Here is a 19932-nt window from a genome sequence, read left to right as displayed (position 1 = left end):
CTCTGCTGTGCCTCATTTCAAAGGACATGTGAGCCTGGAATAAATGCCTGTTACCCCTGGAATCTTGCACAGCTGTGGAGATTGGGGTGGTGTGTAACAATATGATAGGAATGATCTGTCATTTAATACTGTATGTTTAATACTGCTGAGCAGAAAGCTTCCATTCCAGTTAACAGGCATAGATAGGTTTGTTTTCCACACATTTGTCTAGTCTAATCCTTGTTAAAGCCCATCAGTCCTAGTCACTATCTCCACTAATGCAGAACCATGGAATTGTAGAGGTGGAAGAGACCCCAAGGATCATCTAGTCCCTCCAACCCAGGAATCATAGCTCAAGAATCTGACAGATGGCCATCTAACCTCTGCTTAAAAACCAACAAGAAATTAATTAATTGGGGGTTGAATGGCTTTCTGCCCTAAGATTTGTCAGGAGACATGGGTGTTTGTTCTTTCCTTCTCTCTCTCTCTTGTATTTCAGCTGAAACACGGAATTTGGTTTGAGGAGAAGAATTCAACAATGGGATGATCTTGGCTGCTTTTAAAAAATTTAGCTATGATTACTGCATTGCAGGGGGTTGGACTAGATGACCATTGGGGTCAATCCCAACTCTGCCTTTCTATTACAGTATTCTAAACCTCCTCCACGGAGATCCCAAGGATTACATTTTGCAGGAGAATCTTCTGTTAAATTCTTCATGTAACTCTTAAGGAATTAAAACACTTTCACTGGGTCTTTTACAGAAAGACCCATTCTACGTCCTGTGTTCTCTGAACCTCTGTGTTTCCCCATCCTACCCCACCTATTTATTTATTTTCAAAGAGGAAGCAGGATCAGGATTTGTCCACTGCCTCACCCCTCCTCCTCCTCTTAGTTTAGCTGTCCTGGAGCCTGAATGTGGTCAAAAGCTCAACTCCAGAGTTCATTGCTTTGCAAACCCCGCCAGACCGAAGTCTGAGGAAGGTTGCAAAAGGGTGTCCGGGTGTCTGAGATCGCCATGAAGACTCTCATTGCTGCATATTTCCAAAACCAGAGTGGTAAGGAAAAAGTCAGCATAAGATTTAAAGCTATAGCAAATGTGTTTACCAAAAAGGTCCCTTTAAAAAATCATTGGGTGATGTGGGTTTTCATGGTAATTGCAACGACTGGCTGTTTCCTGAGCAACACATTTTGATTTCGGGGCACAAAATGAGTCTCAAGGGTTTTAGGAATGTCTGTGGGTGGAATCTGGTAATCTGGGATTGATCCCAAGGAAGATTGAAGTGTATTTCTAATCAGTTTAACAAAAATACAATTGCATTAAAAATAATAATCAGATGGCAACCTTTATGGATTATAGAGATGCCGCGGATGTGATTTATCTTGATTTCAGGAAACCACCTATTTTGTCTTGCAAGCAGATGGCTTCTTGATGAACATATGGCCGTTCAGTGTCGCAGTACCTTGCAGATGAATGAAAGGGACTAGTGTAAGGTTCTGCACTTAGGCAGGAATAATCAGATGCACAGCTATAGGATGGGGGACACCAGACTTGAAAGTGCAAAAATGATTTTGTGGACCACAAGCTGAACATAAATAAGCTGGTGCTCTTCTAGGCTGTATCAACAGAAGTCTAGTGTCCAGATCAAGGGAAGTCGTAATACTTCTTTATTCTGTCTTGGTCAGACCCCACCTGGAGTACTGTGTCCAGTTCTGGGTGCCACCATTTAAGAGAAATATTGACAAGGTAGAACATGTGCAGAGAAGGGTGTCCAAAATGATAAAAAGTCTGGAAACCCAATCTTGTGAGGAACGTGTGAAGGAGTTGGGCATGCTTAACTTGGAGAAGAGGAGACCAAGAAGTAATATGTGAGTCAACTTCAGATATCGAAAGGGTTGCCCCACAGAAGACGGAGCAAGCTTGTTTTCTGCTGCCCTGGAGGGTAGGACCTGAAATGATGGATTCAAATGACAAGAACAGAGATTCCAACTAAAGATCGAGAAGAATTTTCTGACGGTAAGAGCTGTTTGATCATGGAATGAACTTCCTCAGGAGGTAGTGGACTCTCCTTCCTAGGAGGTTTTAAAGCAGATGTTGGTTTCATGGATGGATGCTTTATTTGAGATTCCTGCTTTGCAGGGGATTGGACTAGAATACCCTCGGGATCTCTTCCAACTCTACAATTCCAGGATTCTATGATCCCTCCCTCCCTCCCTCTCTGTTTAGCTCCTGAGTTTTTAAGTTGAGTACTTTTCTCTAAGAGGGGATTGGTTGGCAGCCTCCTTCATTATTTTATGCCATATTGGGCTGTGACATCTGTGGCAGTGGTTAATGTTTCACCATATTTTAGCCATGAGGAAATAAAATGCCGATGAGGGAGTCTTGAGGCCAAGAGGCGGGAAAGACCTTGACCAAAGACTTTCCTTATCAGTCACAGTAGGACAGGATGGGCTGCCTCTCTGACAGTCCAGATGGGCTAAAAAGCTGCAAACCTCCCTCTCATGCAGGTAGGATGTGGGGAAGCTGGGATGGGACCTTTAGCCAGTCACAACCTGGCTGTGCTTGTGAGATGGAATAAGAGGTTTTTTTAGAGTTGGAAAGGACCATCAAGAGTTATCTAGTCCATCCAACTGCAATGCAGGAATCTCAGCTAAAGCATCCATGACAGATGGCCATCCAACCTCTGCTTAAAAACCTCCAATAAAAGAGAGTCCATCACCTTCCAAGGGAGTCCAACAGCTCATACTGTCAGAAAGTTATTCTTGATGTTTAGTTGGAATTTCCTTTCTTGTAACTTGACTCCATTGGTTCGGGTCCTGCCCCTCAGTGTAGGAGAAGACAAGTTTGCTCCATCCTCCATGTGACAGCCCTTTAGATATTTGAAGATGGCTATCATATCTCCTCTCTGTCTCCTCTTTTCCAGGCTAAACATACCAACTCCATTAACTGTTCTTCATAAGGCTTGGTTTCCAGACCCTTGATCACATTGTCTGCCCATCTATGCACATGTTTCAGCTTGTCAATATCCTGCTTAAATTGTGGTGCCCAGAATTGGACACAGAATTCCAGGTGTGGTCTGACCAAGGCAGAATAGAGCGAGACTATTATGGTACTGGCCCGAATATAAGCCACACCCGAATATAAGCAGCACCTTAAAAATTGGAGGAGGGACAAAAAAAGAAAGAAAAAATACCCAAATATAAGCCGCTCCCTTCCTTGTTGCTCCTGGCTGCATGCAGGGGGGGGGGGGGAAGCCGTGCTGCGTTACTGGAGGCCTTTCCCTTTCCTCACTCCCTTCCCTGCCTTGGGGCGGACACTGCTTCGCCACACTCCTGGTGCTGTTTGCCCTGCGCTCCTGGCTGCATAGCGTAAGGTCGTGAATATAAGCCTCACTTTAACTTTTCACGGTTGGAATTTGGGGAAAAAGTGAGGCTTATATTCAGGCCAATGCTGTACTTCTTTTGATCTGAGACCCCATCTGAAAATTTCCACATTGCAAGAAATGTCAGGGGTGCATTGGACTCCTGAGAGAGCACATCTTAACAGGTTGAAAAACACACGGCAATATCTGGGACTCAGAACCATACCAGTCAGTGATTTTCAGATCTTCTTGGCAAGATTGATGATGCCACACAAGGCCACACAGACTCCTTGATGCTGCCTCTCACCTTCTGACTGGACCTGCCCTTGCTTGGGCTCAATAACTTCTGCTACTTGGGGGCAGAACTGGGCTTCTGCCTCGTCACCTGAGCCAGCTGCCCAGGTTCAGGTTTCTCGGGTTCAAGTTTCCCTTGCTCATTCTGGGCACCCCCTTTCTGTCCTCACCCTGGCTCAAGCCTAGCAAAAGCTCCAGTGCTTTGATGCTTTGGCCACTTAGATGGGATTGGATCCTGGACCTTCCAGCCCTACCCTGTGGCCAACCTTGTTCACTTGCAGCTCTGAGTCGGAGTACTTGTCTCAGTGGAGTCAAGGTGGGGATCCTCAAATGACATTTTGTTTCTGCAGCCATATGGCCTTTGCATCAGTCCTGGGCTATGCAGGGAGTGTATATTTATTGAGCGGGCCAGGGAGAGTTTGGACATTCTGGATCCGCTTCCCATATGTTCTGTGAAATTCTGGAGCATTCTTTGGGGAGGGTGTGAAGGTCCTCTTCTCTCCAAAGCTGGAGGCTTGTGCTCTGCTGAGCATTCCAGAGCCTGGGAGCTGCTCCCAAGTCCTTGTCTCCTGTGGACTTTGCATTAGCTCTCTTTTCCCCCCAAGGAATCAACCCCCTGGCTGCCTCCAGTGCATCAGCCATTGAGGGGCATCCTTGAACTAAATTTCAGTCTCCAAAACTCCAGCAGAATAAGATCTGTTCAACAACAAGATGGTGACGGACTCTCTTCCACTGGAGCTTTTAAAACAGAGGTTGGCCTCCCATCTGTCAGTGACTCTGTGATGTCTACATTGCAGGGGGTGGACTAGATGACATTTTTGGGCACTTTGAACCCTATAATTCTGTGATATGAGGCTATCAAGATATCCATGTGAATATCTCAAAGGGGAGTTCATCACTGTCGTGAGTGTTTGAGGGTGTCCTTTTTACTCCTGGCATTTTGTACGGATCTGAGGTTTTATTTTCCATGCCTTGGCTGATCTGAGCCCTTAGGTTGTCAACAGGGAGAAGATATTGAATTGTGCCACTTTCACCAGTATAACTGCTCAAAACTATGGCACCATTTAGTTTTCCTCTGCTTAGGGCAGAAGCTTAGTCAGTGCCATTCTCCTTCTGTTTGTTTTTTGTTTGGTGTCAAAATAGCACCTGGCACTATTTTCTGATGGAGGTATGGTTAATTGGATACACATAGGAATATTCATTTTGGGAGGCAGGAGGAGTCGTTTCCTTTCTTTTGTTGTTGGTACACCTTTTCTCATGCTTTGCAGTCTAGAAGTTTCCACCTTCCCCTTTTCTCACCTTGCAGATAATAAGCCTAAACAGTTATGGCTTCCCCCGAGACACCCCTTCACCAGAGGATCCTGGGAGCTGTAGTTTGTCCAGAGTTCTGAGTGTTGCTATAGGAGGCCTTAATCTCCGTTCCAAAGATATAATTCCCTGGGTTGAGGGATTGTCTGTTAAATCACTCTGGGAATGGCGTGCCTCAGCCGTTCTCTGCAGTTGCCATTTTCATATATAAATCAAGCTGGATATGTGCAATTCTGTGGCACTGGGTTTTTGTTTTTTTAAGGGCATTTGCAAAAACAAATTTGTGTGAAGACTCACATCCGAAGCATTTACAGTTCACCCAATTCATTCCAATGTTTGTACAGAAAAGATCTGCACCTTTGTTTTACTGGTTGGATTATTCACTGGGATTCTGCAAACAATGATACCCCACTCCCCCAAATCACCAAGGGACAAAGATAAATCCTCTACTTGTTTTAATTGGCTCCCCCAATTGTTGTATTGATTGAGAGAGATGAAAACTATACTTGGCCTTAGAACCAGAAATGTAATCTTATGGTAATGTTAGTATATTATAATACACGATCAATGTTGTTCATTTTTAGGAAGCATTAGAGCTTCAATATCATAATCCTTCCATGGGATGATAAATATAATATCTTCAACCCGTGATCCTCAGAGTCTTCATCTTTACCCTCTTGCACTTCCCCTTAGGCTTAAAACTGTAGGATAAAGCATAATATCAGAACTGGGACCCTGATGCCATGCAAGCTTAACAACAGTTCCCTGCTTAATCTACAATTCTACGATTGTATGATTCATTCAATTCATAGATGGCACCTGGGTTTTAGTAGAAAATTCAAGTACCTATAGTCCCCTGTGCTGGAGTGGTCCCTTTCTACAACTCTGTAATTTTTTAAAGCAATTTCTACATTACAGGGGGTTAAACTAGATGACTCCTGAGAGTCCCTTCCAAATCTCCAATTCTGTAATTCTATGATCTTTTATGCAAAGCAATGCCTGTTTGCATCTCTGTCATCTGCCCTGACCTTCCTTACTCTCACCTTTATCCTCCTGCCTACTGTTTGAACAAATATCAGTTCATGTCATGCCACTAGTTTTGGCCGCCAGAGTTGGCTTCTTGGCTGCAGATGGAGGACACCACCCACCCACCATCTCAAGGGCAGGTGGCAGGCCAGGGTGAACTTACGCTTGGGTTGCCAACCCTTCTCTTCATCATTGTTTTCACACTGCTGGGATGTGGCAATACAAGAATCTAGGAAAACAGTCAACACTTATGGTAGGCAGGAATAACCAGATGCACAATTATAGGATGTGGAAACACCTGGCTTGAAACGCATTTGGGAGTCTAGGAGACTTCAGGCTTAACATGAAGCAAGAGTGTGATATAGCAGCAAATCCCCCATGTGAATCTAGGTGGCATCAACAGAAGACACATGTCTAAATTAAAGGAACTATATTCCGCAATAGTCAGCCCTCACTGGCAGTTCTGTGTCCAGTTCTAGGCACCGCAATTTAAGAAGGATATTGACAAGCTAGAAAGTATGCAGAGGAGGGCAACCAAAAGGATAAAGGGTCTGGAAACCAAGCCTTAGGATGAACAGTTGAGGGAGCTTAGGTTATTTAGCCTAGAAAAGAGGAGACTGAGAGGATATATTATAGCCAGGGCTTTTTTTCAGACAGAACTCACTTCCAGCCACTCTCGGGTGGGCACCAAATGTTGCCATTCTAAGAGAACAAGGGAGGTGTTCATGGTGAGTATTTCTAGAAAAATAGCACTGATGATAGCCATCTTCAAATACCTTAATCAGGCTTCCCCAAACTTCGGCCCTCCAGATGTTTTGGACTACAATTCCAATCATCCCTGACCACTGGTCCTGTTAGCTAGGGATCATGGGAGTTGTTGGCCAAAACATCTGGAGGGCTGCAGTTTGGGGATGCCTGCCTTAAGTGATACCCTGTGGAAGATGGAGCAAGCTTGTTTTCTGGCGCTTCAGAAAGTAGGACCCAAACCAATGAAGGAGACCCGAACAAAAAGAAAGGAGATTCGAATGGGTATGATTTTCTGATGGTAAGAGCCATTTGACAGAGGAACAGATGACTGTGGAAGGTGGTGGACTTCATTAGATTTTTAAAAGCAGAGCCTGAATGCTCGTTTATCAAAGATTCCTTAGCTGTGATTCCTGCATTGGAGGCATTGGACTAGATAACCCTTAGGGACCCCTTCCAACTCTACAGTTATATGATTCTTTGGGGCAGACCCTATTAGAGTGTATGCTTAGTTCTGTAGACGGGCAATCATTGTATGACTATTCCTTCCCTTGAGCTGGGCACAAGAACTCCGTTGTTGCAGCCTGGATTTGCATGAGCTATTTTTGCTGCTGCATCACATCGTTGACTCACCTTAAGCTTGTGGTCTACTAAGACCCCTCAAAACCTTTTCACATTGAATGCTGCAGCACACAGAAAAGCCAGGTGTCTCTGTTTGCTGAAATGCATGCTTAAGCAGCATACGTTTTGCTGGCTGGCTGGCTGGCTGCCTTCCTAGGCAAAGATTGGTGATTCTGCCCATGACCTTTCCTGTCCTTTGTGCTGCATGCTCCCGTTGTCTGTATGTCACTGGATGGCGCAACCTGCTTTTCTCAAGGGTGGGATACACCAGATGTTTCTGGGGATTGGCTCAGTCACTGAGGGCATCTCCCAGTGGTGGGAAGATGGACGAAAACTGAGCAAACAGGTCAGTACAACCTGGTCTGGGTGTCCTTTTCCTTTCCAGGGAGCCATGCCAGCATCCAGGCTGCTCTCCGTGTACTGCTGGCTGTGCCATGGCCTTCAAAACGAGATTTCTTGGCTGGCCTCCAGCTCCTGTCAGTCCTCCAGTGGATTCTCAGCTTCTTGGTGATGGGTGAGTAGAATGTGACTCATTTTCTGACTGATGGCCAACTTGAGAAAAGAGACAGTGTCATGTGGTGGTTAGAGTATTGGTCTAGGATCTGGGAGACCAAGGTTTGAACCCCCACTCGGCTACAAAATACATCAGGTGTGATCATGGGGACCAGTCATGTATCTCACAGGGCAGTTGTGGGGATTAAATTAGACTAGGACCTGGGAGATCAGACTTCAAATCACCCCTCAGCCATGAAGTCAATTGGGGAAATTTGGGGGCCAGCCACTGCTTTTTGGCCCAACCCACCTCACAGGTGGCCCTATCAGGGATGCATTAGTTGAGATTTAGTTGGACCTCACTAGACATCCCCCAGGGTCCCTTCCAACTGTACAATTCTGTTAATCAAGACCAGAGAGCCTTAAAGGAGTTAAGCAGGAGTGGGGAATACAGTGGTACCTCGGGTTACAGATGCTTCAGGTTACAAACGCTTCAGGTTTCAGACTTCGCTAACCCAGAACTAGTACCTCGGGTTAAGAACTTTGCTTCAGGATGAGAACAGAAATTGTGCGGCAGTGGCAGCGGGAGGCCCCATTAGCTAAAGTGGTACCTCAGGTTAAGAACAGTTTCAGGTTAAGAACGGACCTCCAGAACGAATTAAGTTCTTAACCTGAGGTACCACTGTACTGAGGAGACAGTGAAGAAACCGGTTTCCTTTGCATTGGTGACATAGTGATTGTTGGGCACTTTCCTTTCCAATCCTTCCCAGAAAGATATATAAAACAAAAGTTTTCTCTACCTGTGAGTTCCATCATAATTCAGAATAGAGGTTTAAAATACACATTTGCCAGGATAACACAATGGGAAAAGACCTCCCAAAGGATGGCTGATTTGACACATGTGCTTTGGTCAAGCCATCTCTCGGGCCAAACAGTGGCCCTGAGACCACAGAGCCAAAGATCAACCCATATTATCCTCACATCAACCCTGTAAATTAGGCTGGGCTGAGAGATGGTGGCTTACCCAAGGTCACACTCAGAGAGCTTTGTGGCTGAGCAGGGGACTAGAACCCGGCTCTCCGGGTCTTAGCCCAGCTCTCTAAACATTTTACCAGTTTGGCTCTCAAAGGAGCCCTGAGCCATATGGAGTTCGAAGTAAGTAAGTATACAAATGAATGAATGATTGGATATTTAAATGTGTGAATGAGTAAATGTATGTATGTATGTATTGTTACAAGCCACACCTATCTCTGAGCAAAGCAAAATTCCAGGTGTTCCAAGAACTTAACTAGGGTTCAGTTTCCTTGGAATGAGGGACAGCAGAGACTGTGGTGTCATTTGGCTATCACATATATACAACCTGAGCACAAGCGTTAACACCTCAGAAAGTCTTGCTTCTCCCTTACTCACAGCTAGGGTTGCCAGACTCAATAGAGGACAGGACTTCTGTGCCTTTAATTGCCCTGCTCTCTTTTGAGTCTGGAAACCTTAAAGAGAAACCAGCAGACCCTTTGTTTAATTTCCAAGCAAAGGGTCTTCTGGTTTCCCTTTAAGGTTTCCAGACTCAAAAGAGAGCAGGGCAATTAAAGGCACAGAAGTCCTGTCCTCTATTGAGTCTGGCAACCCTACTCACAGCCCTGGATTCTAGCAGAAATCAAACATGGCTCTGTGTCTCAGCTGCTGCTTGCAGCCTTCTTTTAGCTCAGGTCTCACATAACACATGGGATATAAATGCAATAAATAAATTAATAAAAGTGGCTTTAACTGAGCTAAATAAGCAATTTTTTTTCTTCCTCTCCCCCAGGAATTGTTTTCCTGATTCTCCTTATCTATCTGGCTTTCACCAGTTTCTGGCCCATTTCTGCTATCTACCTGTCTTGGCTTATATTTGATTGGAATACACCTGAGAAAGGTGAGTGAAGAAGCGTCTCGGCTGTTTAGAAGGATTTTGTTTGAAGGTACAACTCTTAATGTTCTCCTTGAACATTAACTGAGGGTGGTTGCCACAGTAGTATCCTTTGGACCCCGCTTTCACAGGTCCATGAAATCATAGAATTATGTAGAGTTGGAAGGGACCTCTAGGATCATGTAGTGACCAGCTTCCTGCAATGTAGGAATCACAGCTGAAGAATCCCTGACATAAGGGCGTCCGACCTCTGCTTAAAGGACTCCAAGGAAGGAGAGTCCATGGGAGCCCATTCCACTGTTGAATGATTCTTACCCTCAGAAAGTTATTCCTAATGCTTCCATGATGCAGAATTGCCTCAGCTAATGTTTTCTGTACACTGTGGATGAAAAATGGGATACTACGATTCTGTGATTCTGTGACGAATGGCTCGAGAATCACCTTCGTATCTGAGATGCTGGAATAACCATTCCCACTGATAGAGAAAAGGGAAACCAGGTTAGCAGGAGGATTGTTTCAGCCACGTGACTGCAAACGCTCTGTGCATTCCTTGACAGTACTCCCAGCCTAGCCCATAATGTTTGCCCAGCTTTGTCACAAACCCAAAGTCCATCCAACGTCACTCCTCAGAGGTCTAAGTATCACACCTGACAACAAAGAGAGGAATCCCACAAGAGCAGCTCTCTCTTGTGTGGCAGGCTGCAGAACGTGACATTTCTTCAAGAGAAGGGGCAAAACAAACTTTTGTAGTGGTTCCTGCATCACAGGTGTTTGGACTAGATGACCCTTTCAGATCTCTTCCATCTCTGCTGGACAGCAGACTTGTGTTTCCATGTACACAGGTTCCTGTCCCCCCCCCCACGTTTTTATTTTTTCTTTCTTTTCCTAGAGTCATTCTCAGGTTCTATAACTCTTGGCTGCAAGGGCACTCAGAGGCTAGAATAAATCTCTCTTCCCATTTCTGCAGGTGGGAGAAGTTCTACTTGGGTCCGGAGCTGGTCCATCTGGAATTACTTCCGAGATTATTTTCCGATTCAGGTAAGCACCAGTGTGTGGTACAAGGGTGCTTCTGGATCTTCCCAGCCATGGCGAGGCTGCAAGCCATAGAATCATAGAATCATAGACTTGGAAGGGCCCCAAGACTTATATAGTCCAGCCGCCTGCAACGCAGGCATCACAGGTCAAGAATCCCTGACATGTGGCCATCCAACCTCTGCTTAAAAACTTCCAGTGAAGGAGAGCCCATCACCTTCTGAGCAAGTCTGTTCGATTGCAAATGGCTCTTACCCTCAGAAAGTTATTTAGTCTGAATTGTTGTTTATTGCCCTTTAAATCCATCAGGATCCTCCCCTCTGGATCAGCAGCACACAAGCTGCCTTTGTCCTCCAGATATTTCAGTCCTTTAGTCCTTCAGATACTTGAAGATGGCTCTCATGTTCCCTCTAAATCTCATTTTCTCTAGACTAAATATATCCAGTTCCCTCAACCATTCCTCATAAGGCTTGGTTTCCAGGCCATCTTGGTTGCCCTTCTCTGATCTCCCACCTTCTCCATATCCTCCTTATACTGAGATGCTCAGAGCTGGACACAGGACTCCAGGTGTGGTCTGACTAAGGCATAATAAAGTGGTCTCATGACTTCCCTTGATCTGGACACTAGACGTCTGTTGAGGTAGCCTAGAACTGCATTAGCAATTTTTGCTGCTGCATCACACTGTTGACACATGTTAAGCTTTTGGTGTACTAAGAGCTTTGGTGTACTTTGGTTTAGTGTGTCAATATCATTCTTTAATATCATTCAGCTGGTGAAGACTCATGACCTGCTCCCCAGCCACAACTATATCATCGGGATCCACCCGCATGGGATCCTCTGTGTTGGAGCTTTCTGCAATCTTGTCACTCGTTCCACCGGCTTCCATGAAAAGTTTCCTGGGATCAAACCCTTCCTGGCCACACTGGCTGGCAACTTCCGATTGCCTGTCTTCAGGGAATACCTAATGAGTGGGGGTGAGTGTCTTCTTCTGTGCCATCTCCATTGAGATCCTGGAAAAAGGTGACAAGTGGAGTGCTGCAGAGTTCTGTTCTGGGCCCTGTTGTAAAACATATTTGTAAAAAATGGCTTGGATTAAGGAATTGAGGGGATGTTCATCCAATTTGCAGATGTCACCAAACTGGGAGGGGTAGCAAATACTGCAGAAGACAGGATCGGGATTCAGGATGACCTTAACAGATCTGAGGACTGTGCCCAAACTAACAAATTGAATTTCAATGGGGACAAAAGTAAGGATATAAACCAGAACTTTCCAAACTTTTCATGTTGGTGACACACTTTTTAGACATTCATCATTTCATGACACAGTGATTAAGTTTTACTAGCAAATCGGAGGTTAAACTAACCCCTTTCCAGCCCCGGGAGGAGTGTTGGAAGCGTTCGTGTGACACACCTATACACTGCAGCTGACACACTAATGTGTCATGACATACAGTTTGGAAAGCTCTGGTCTACACTTAGGCAGGAAGAACCAGCTGCACAAATAAAATATGGGGGATACATGGCTTGCCAGTAGTACATGAGAAAAGGATCTAAGGGTTTTTAGTAGACTACAAGCTGAAAATGAGTCAATAGTGTGATGCAGTAGCAAAAAAGCTACCGTAATGCTATTCTAGGCTGCATCAACAGAATTTGATTCCCTGTGCAGATGTCTCTTTAATATATCGCCAGCCCTTTAGGTCTAAAAAGCTGAAGAAATGATTTGGGCATGCAACAGCCTTGAAAGTTGGGGGACAGGACGGACGATTTCTAACCCTTTTCTGATTCTCTGGCCCTTTAGGTCTCGTCCCTGTGACCCGTAAGGCGATAGAATACCTCATATCCCGGAATGGGACTGGCAATGCTGTAGGGATTGTAGTTGGTGGTGCAGCAGAGGCCCTCTCCTGCCGGCCAGGAGTGACAACACTGATCCTGAGTGAGCGCAAGGGGTTTGTTCGGATGGCACTCCGACATGGGTGCGTACCACCAGTTGAACATTACATTCCTTTCCTAGCGGACAGGTGTCAGAGAGACCCCAGGATGACCAGAGACTTAAGATGCCAATGGCATTTGAAGAGCCCTTCGGATGAATCAGAAGAAAGGTACCACACTGGGCAACCAGTGGCCCTTGGTTTGGACTAGGGAACCCGTTACGTTCCTTCCAACTCTACAATTCTATGTTTCTATGAAACTCTGGCAGCAATATTCAGCAGCACGTGTATTTTGATTCTGGAGGGTCAAGGAAGCTAACATGGGTTGTTGTAGTTGTGGGGAGCTCCTGTATAGAATCATAGGAGGGTCTCTTACAGGACATCTAATCCAACTCCTTGAAATGCAGGAGTCACAGCTACAAGAATCCCTGGCAGGCAGGCAGGGCCAGATTTAGGTTTGATGAGGCCCTAAGCTACTGAAGGTAATAGGGCTCTTTATATGTCCAGCTGTCCTTTGTCAACAACAAATTGTCCCTGTTTTTTTGTGTTGCATATATGCTATATGGTAATTTATGGACCTAATAGGTCCATACACAACAGAAAACACTGCTGCTGTATGTAGGTTTTATTTTATTTGTTTTTTATCTTATATTTTGGAAGTGTACATCCAGGTGTTTTTTTCTTTAATTTTTTTGCCCCCCCCAAGAGAGTGGGGCCCTAAGCTATAGCTTGTTTAGCTTATACCTAAATCTGGCACTGCAGACAGCAATCCAATCTCTGTACAAAAGGCTCATAGGAAAGAGAGTCCACCACCTTCCAAGGGAGTCCGTCCCACTCAGAAAGTTCTTCCTAATGTTGAGTCGGAATCTTCTTTCTTATCATTTGAACCCATTGGTTCAGGTCCTCCCCTCTAGAGCGGCAGAAAACAAGCTTGCTCCATCTTCTGTGGGGCAACCCTTTCGATATTTGAGGATGGCTATCATGGCACCTCTTTATCATCTGCAGGCTAAACATCCCCAACTCCCTCCTTCATTCCTCACAAGGGTTGGTTTCCAGACCCTTGCTGCAAATAACAGGTACTTGGTTGGTCACTGTGAGAAGAGGATGCTGGACTTAGATGGGCCCCATTTGGCCTGATCTAGCAGCCCCACTCTTTTCATCTTCTTGTGTGTTAAATTTCTGAGGGGAGCTCTGTATTACTGGGGCAGGGGGCTCTCGATCATAGAATCATAGAATTGTATGAATTGTAGAAGGAGAGTGGTGGAATCTCCTTCTTTGGAGGTCTTTAAGCAGAGGCTTGATAGGCATATGTCAAGAATGCTTTGATAGTGTTTCCTTGGCAGGGGGTTGGACTGGATGGCTCTTGTGGTCTCTTCCAACTCTATGATTCTATGATTCTATGTAGAGTTGGAAGGGAGCTTAAGAGTCAACTAGTTCACCCCCCCCCCCCGCTGTTTAAGAATCACAATCTCATGTTTTCTCATGTTTTATTGTTTTCAGGTGGTTTCTGTCTTAACATCCCTCCATGCTTTCTTTCCTCCAGGGCTCATCTGGTTCCTGCTTTCTCCTTCGGGGAGAATGACCTTTTCCAGCAGGTTCTCTTCGAGGAAGGGACCTGGATGAGGAGCATCCAGGACAGATTCAGAAAGCTCCTGGGCTTCTCCCCTTGCTTTTTTTATGGAAGGGGATTCTCCTCTGTCCGTTCCTGGGGACTCCTTCCTTTCCCCAGACCAGTCACCACTATCAGTGAGTATTTCCTGACCCCAGAGGCATAGTGTGTGTGGGATGGGGACCCAGGGGTAATTTTGAGAGGGGGCGCAAACAGGAGGCCCCACAGCAGGCTCCTTCATAATAGCCTGGCTCCACACCAGAAGGAACACAGCCTTGGCTGAAGCACTTGTGCCTGGTGTAGTTCTGCCACCCCCGGTCAGTCAGGCTTGATCTGGGGGGGGGGGGAGAGCAGACAAGTGGGTGGCAGCGCTGCCGCCCACCCTCCTTGGCCATGGCACACCTTGCGCCCAACGGCAGCAGCTCTGCTGCTCGGTCACTTCTGACCTGGCAGTGGAGAGCATCCCACCTTGGCCGTGGCGAGGTGCGCCCAGCCGCAGTAGCTCCACATTCGCCGCCGGGCCAGGCCTGACCCAGTGGTGGAGATCAGGTGGAGAGTTGGCTGCAGCTTCCCTGCCCCTCTCCTAACCCTGAACCTCTCCTAACCCTCATGGAGGGTGCCCACCACGCTCCCCTCGGGGGTGTGCCCCACCCACCTGCCCCAGGCAGCGTGGGCATATGCTCCAGCGCTGCCTGACCCACCCACACCCTCAAATGGAATAGCTGTAGCTCACTGCATTATGGCTCACTGTAGTCTGTGGTCTCTCACTGCATCATGGGTTTTGTAATCTGAAGTCTCTCATTGCAACATGGGGTTTATAGTTTGTATATCATTGTGGAAAGGCTGTAACTCAGTGGTAGAGCATCTGCTCTGCATGCAGAAGGTCCCGGGTTCAATCTCTGCCAGCATGTCTGGATAAGACTGGGAAACAACCCCCTTGCCTGAAACATGCAGAACTTCTGCCAGTCAGTGCAGGCAATACTGAGCTTAATGGACCAAGGATCTGACTTGGTCTATGTAGTATTATTATTAACCATTTTATTCCTATACGGTTTTATATTTATAAAGAAAAAAAATCTAAAAGCGCTTCACAACACATTAAAACATAAAATAAAACAATGCAGAAAAAACATTACTTAAGGAAGCCATATATTAAATTATACATTCAAAACAATATAATTAATAGGAAATGAAAATATAATATTTAACATTACAAAGGGGTCAGCTACATAATGCACATTTAACTCAGCACAGTTAAGAGAAAAAATTCAAAAGAAAACATTACTAAAAGAAGTCAAATATAAAGTGCACATTTAAAATAGCATAATTAAAAATAGAGTAACATATGTACCCTGAGGGGTCCACATCATTTCACCTTGGTCTTGCGTGTGAGTTGAACTAGATTACCTTGGGTGGATCTCCCCAGCCCTACAATTCTATTATTCTATGAGGTCCTCCTCCTTTTTTGTCCTTCTGCACATTTTCAGCTTCTCCTTTCTCCTTCCCTCCTTAGTTGGAGAGCCCCTGATGGTGCCCAGGATAGAGAATCCAACCCGTGAGATGGTGGATCGCTACCACTCCATGTACATCCATTCTCTCCGCAAGCTCTTTGACGACCACAAAGCCACGTATGGGTTGTCAGAGACGGACGAGCTTCGGATCCTATGACTGAGATTAACAACAAGGGGGTGGAGGGAGGAGACAAAGGTGCCAACAGGTTCCTGCCCCTCAGCAAGGGCTCCCTCACCTCTTATACTTGGCCCATGCTTGCCATGCAGAAGTTCCAAGTCCCCCAGCAACATAGTCTTAAAAAGGATTCACTGTTTTGCCCACGGATCCCCTGATTTTCCTATTTGGCCACAGTAAAGAAACTGTGCTAACAGAGGGCAGGAAATTAAGGCAACACCTCTTAACGGCTGCCAGAAAATTTGTCAAAAACCGGGGGGGGGATTGAACACCATCCATGAGAGAATCATATAACCATAACATTGTGGAGTTGGAAAGTACCCTGATGGGTCACCAACCCTCTGCAATGCAGGAATCACAACTAAATAATCCCTGACAGGTGGATAACGGATAACTAAAATTTGGGACATAGTATGCATGATTAAACTTACACTTTTGATGAGAACTAGAGAGGTAAGGCAACAAGATAATGTCTAAAAATGGAGTATTTTTATAATATACTGGAGTAATAAGGTAAAAGATAATGTAAACCCACGTGTGTTAGTTGGCGCCTTGTGATATTAATTTATTACATTTGATTTTGGTATGGAAATCTGTTCCTATGTGCTTGGTTCTGGCTATCCCCTATTGTATTTGGCACCTGCCATTATACTTTGTTACATTTTATTATAAATAAATGTATGTTTTGTTTAAAAAAGGGATTGTCAACGACAAGGAAAAAAGCTACTGCCAGCCTGAGTAGATAATACTGAGCCACTTGGATCAATGGATTTCTTTATGCAGCATGTACTCCAACCTAGACGTCTTCAAAAGAAGGTTCGACAAATTCGTGAAGGAGGAAAGGCTGTGCTCTGCCTACATGGTTGGAGGCGGTGAAGCTTTTGAATACCAGTTGCTGGAAACCACAGGAGTGTGCTCTTGCACTCAGATCCTCCTCATGGCTATTCCTTGGTGGCCACCCTGAAAACAGGACGGTGGACTAGATGGGCCCCCTTTGGCCTGAAACAGCTGTTGCAGGTCTGAGCTTAGTTTCTTATGATTCCTAAGTGGAACCTCCATGAATGGAGCCAATCTAACATAGAATGGGGGGAAACAGTCTTCCAGTTTGGAGGTTGTGCTGTGAAACATGTCTCTCATTTCTCTCCAGACCAACAAGCTTTCAGACTACTGAATTATCAGGCTGTTTGGACAAAGACCCTGGTTATCGGCAAATAAAACATCCTATCATATATTATTTCCTTCTAACAAGGTATAGCCATGACAGCTAAAGCGAATGAGGGGTAGCTTCTTCAAGTTCAACTGTGTCACTATTGATTGAGTCGAGGAAAATGGCAGCAGAGGACTCTAATACTGGTTTAGTGAAAGCGATCCTGTTTCAAATCCAAGTTCTGAAGCCAATCCAAAAAGTTTTGGCAGAGCTTAAGAATGATCCAAAGCAGATGCAGGATAGATGGTTCACTATGAAGATTACCTGTTTGGAGTCGCAGTTACACAGGAAAAATCGGTGTGTAATTGGCACTGAAAATCCTCCAACTCAAGCAAAGTATATGGTGCAGAGCAGGCACCCCCAAACTTCGGCCCTCCAGATGTTTTGGACTACAGTTCCCATCATCCCTGACCACTGGTCCTGTTAGCTAGGGAGCATGGGAGTTGTAGGCCAAAACATCTGGAGGGCCGCAGTTTGGGGGTGCCTGGTGCAGAGCATACATACCCCACAACATTTCTCTGATGAAAATAGGGACATCCCATTCCATAATAATTTTACTATTTATACCCCACTCATCTTACTCGGTTGCCCCAGCCACTCTGGGTGCCTTCCAACATATATAAAAACATAATAAAGCATTAAACATTTTTTAAAAAAAACCTTGATGTGAGGGATAAGAGATACCGACAGCCCCCTCCCATCCTGAATACCAGCTCCTCCCCCAGCGGGGAGGGGGAGACTTCGAGTGGTGATTCAGGAAGTGGAAGCAGGAGCTTGAGTACCTTAGTGGAGCACAGGCACCGCCGGGGAAAGGAACAGGGAAGCAGGGAGACGGTGGGAAAGAGGCCGATCCCAGCTACTCCGGAATTGCGTAAAAAGCGCAGGGGGCGGAGATTCAGCATGCCAAGATTACTTTGTTGGAAGAAAACGCGCGAACCGCCATTCGGAGGTTCTGCGGAAGACTAACAACATGTACCACTATCTGTAAATAGCACTGCTTTTCAGCACTGTAAATACACAGCACCAATAAAAGGATAAAATGCAGAGCTGTGTGGAGTCGTTACTCTGAAGTAGCCCACCCAGGCCACTGTGACACTTCCCTATACAGGATTGCCTTCAGACAGTTTGGGGTTGGATAACTCCATACCCTCCAACATTTCTCCAATGAAAATAGGGTCACCCAAAGGAAAAGCAGGGCAATCTGGGAGCAAATCAGGGATGTCCCTGGGAAATAGGGACACTCAGATGGCCTGGACTATATGGTGGATTTTTTTTCAAATAGCTTCTCTCTCTGGGAGTGGACTTCCTGATTGAGATAGACCACGTTACTGTATCTTAATTCCTGTAACAAGCCAGAGGACTGGGACTCCTTCCAATATTACAATTGTGCAATTTCTGCATGTCACTGCGAGAGACAAGATTCTACATACATTTTGCCAACAATCAGTAAAATCTCTGCTGAAATGGGATCAAAATTAGATAGCAATTTATCCTGACTTTAGTAAAGAAATGTCTGAAAAGCATAGACTTTCCACAAAAGCACCAAGTCTTGCAAGGTCAGAACAACTCCAATATTTCATGTGCTTTCCAGCTACATTCTGCATTTATCATGAAGATCAAATTCACAAATTTGTCAGTCACTCGAATGCAAAGGCCTTTATCTTATCAATCAAATCTGCGGATGGTCAAACATGATGATTTAAGGAAGAAATGTAAATCTCTGAAGATGTCCTAAAGAGGTTTCATTTTGAATGACTCTGTGTTTCCACTTTCTTTTTTTCTTTCTCCTCAGTTGTTTTCTCATACTGACACATTGTGATAAAAAGCCTGGGCATATTGTCAATTAAAGAAATCAGCATTTTTACCAACTTGTATATCAATTTATTCTGATCCTATTTCTTTTCAAATAACCACATTTTCTATTTTAAAAAAAGGTGCATCAATATTGTCCAGAAAATATATGCAATAGAATTGAATTTAAATGCTAAGCTAAGTGCCGGTATTAGAAAATATGATATATGTTCAAATATGGAAAAAGGATATTACTAAATGTTTGTTAAATGGTCCAAATCATAAAATAAGGTGGTATTTGGAAAACCTTGATAAAGGGGGGCAAAATAAAATTAATGGATAAAATTAGTTCATTTTAATGTAAAAGGGTTGTGAGAATCTAAGAAGTAAAATGTATGTTTAGCATATTTAAAATTGTTAAGGGTAGATATTGCTTATTTACAGGAGATTAATCTAATGAAACGGGATAAATTATTATTAATGAAAGATTGGGTGGGATAAGTTTATCTTACAAGTACTGTGGCAAATCCTAAAGGTGTGGCCATTTTGGTCCGAAAAGGTTTTTCAGTCAGGTTATTATTGATGCAAATGGGTGTTATTAAATTTTATGTGCAAAAATAGAAGAGATGGTAATAGCTATGGTTAATGTTTATGGACCTAATTTGGATTCTCCTGATATGTTTTGGACACTTGAATGAGTGTACATATGATAAATTGAAAATAGTAGATTTTAATTAAATATTAGAGGTGGTACCCCTCCTGTAACACCCCAGTAACGTTCTTCAGTTTTTGGTAGATGGAAAGGCGAATGATCTGAAAATGAATATTATCTCCAGATTAATCTATATTCTGAGAGGAATTGCGCTTCATATATTTGGAAAATATTTTCAGAAAATAAATCCTTTCTTTAGAAAATGTCTATGGGGTTCTTCACCTCTGAGAATATCTT

The 19932-nt window shown here is 44.6% G+C and overlaps 1 protein-coding gene across 1 annotated transcript; it reads left to right on the top strand.

Moving 5' to 3' along the window:
- The first annotated feature begins 914 nt into the window (after positions 1 to 914).
- LOC118084502 (diacylglycerol O-acyltransferase 2-like) lies at positions 915 to 19932 on the top strand. Its single transcript, XM_035114096.2, has 8 exons — positions 915 to 1035; positions 7718 to 7846; positions 9629 to 9736; positions 10698 to 10768; positions 11532 to 11736; positions 12561 to 12735; positions 14234 to 14436; positions 15813 to 19932. Exons 1-8 carry the CDS (start codon positions 996 to 998, stop codon positions 15965 to 15967), a joined length of 1086 nt encoding a protein of 361 aa, XP_034969987.1. The 5' UTR covers positions 915 to 995; the 3' UTR covers positions 15968 to 19932.

The sequence above is a fragment of the Zootoca vivipara genome, chromosome Z (assembly GCF_963506605.1).
Source record: "Zootoca vivipara chromosome Z, rZooViv1.1, whole genome shotgun sequence".
Taxonomy (NCBI): Eukaryota; Metazoa; Chordata; class Lepidosauria; order Squamata; family Lacertidae; genus Zootoca; species Zootoca vivipara.
Note: the sequence above shows the minus strand (reverse complement) of the source record. Positions and strands in the feature narration are given on the sequence as shown.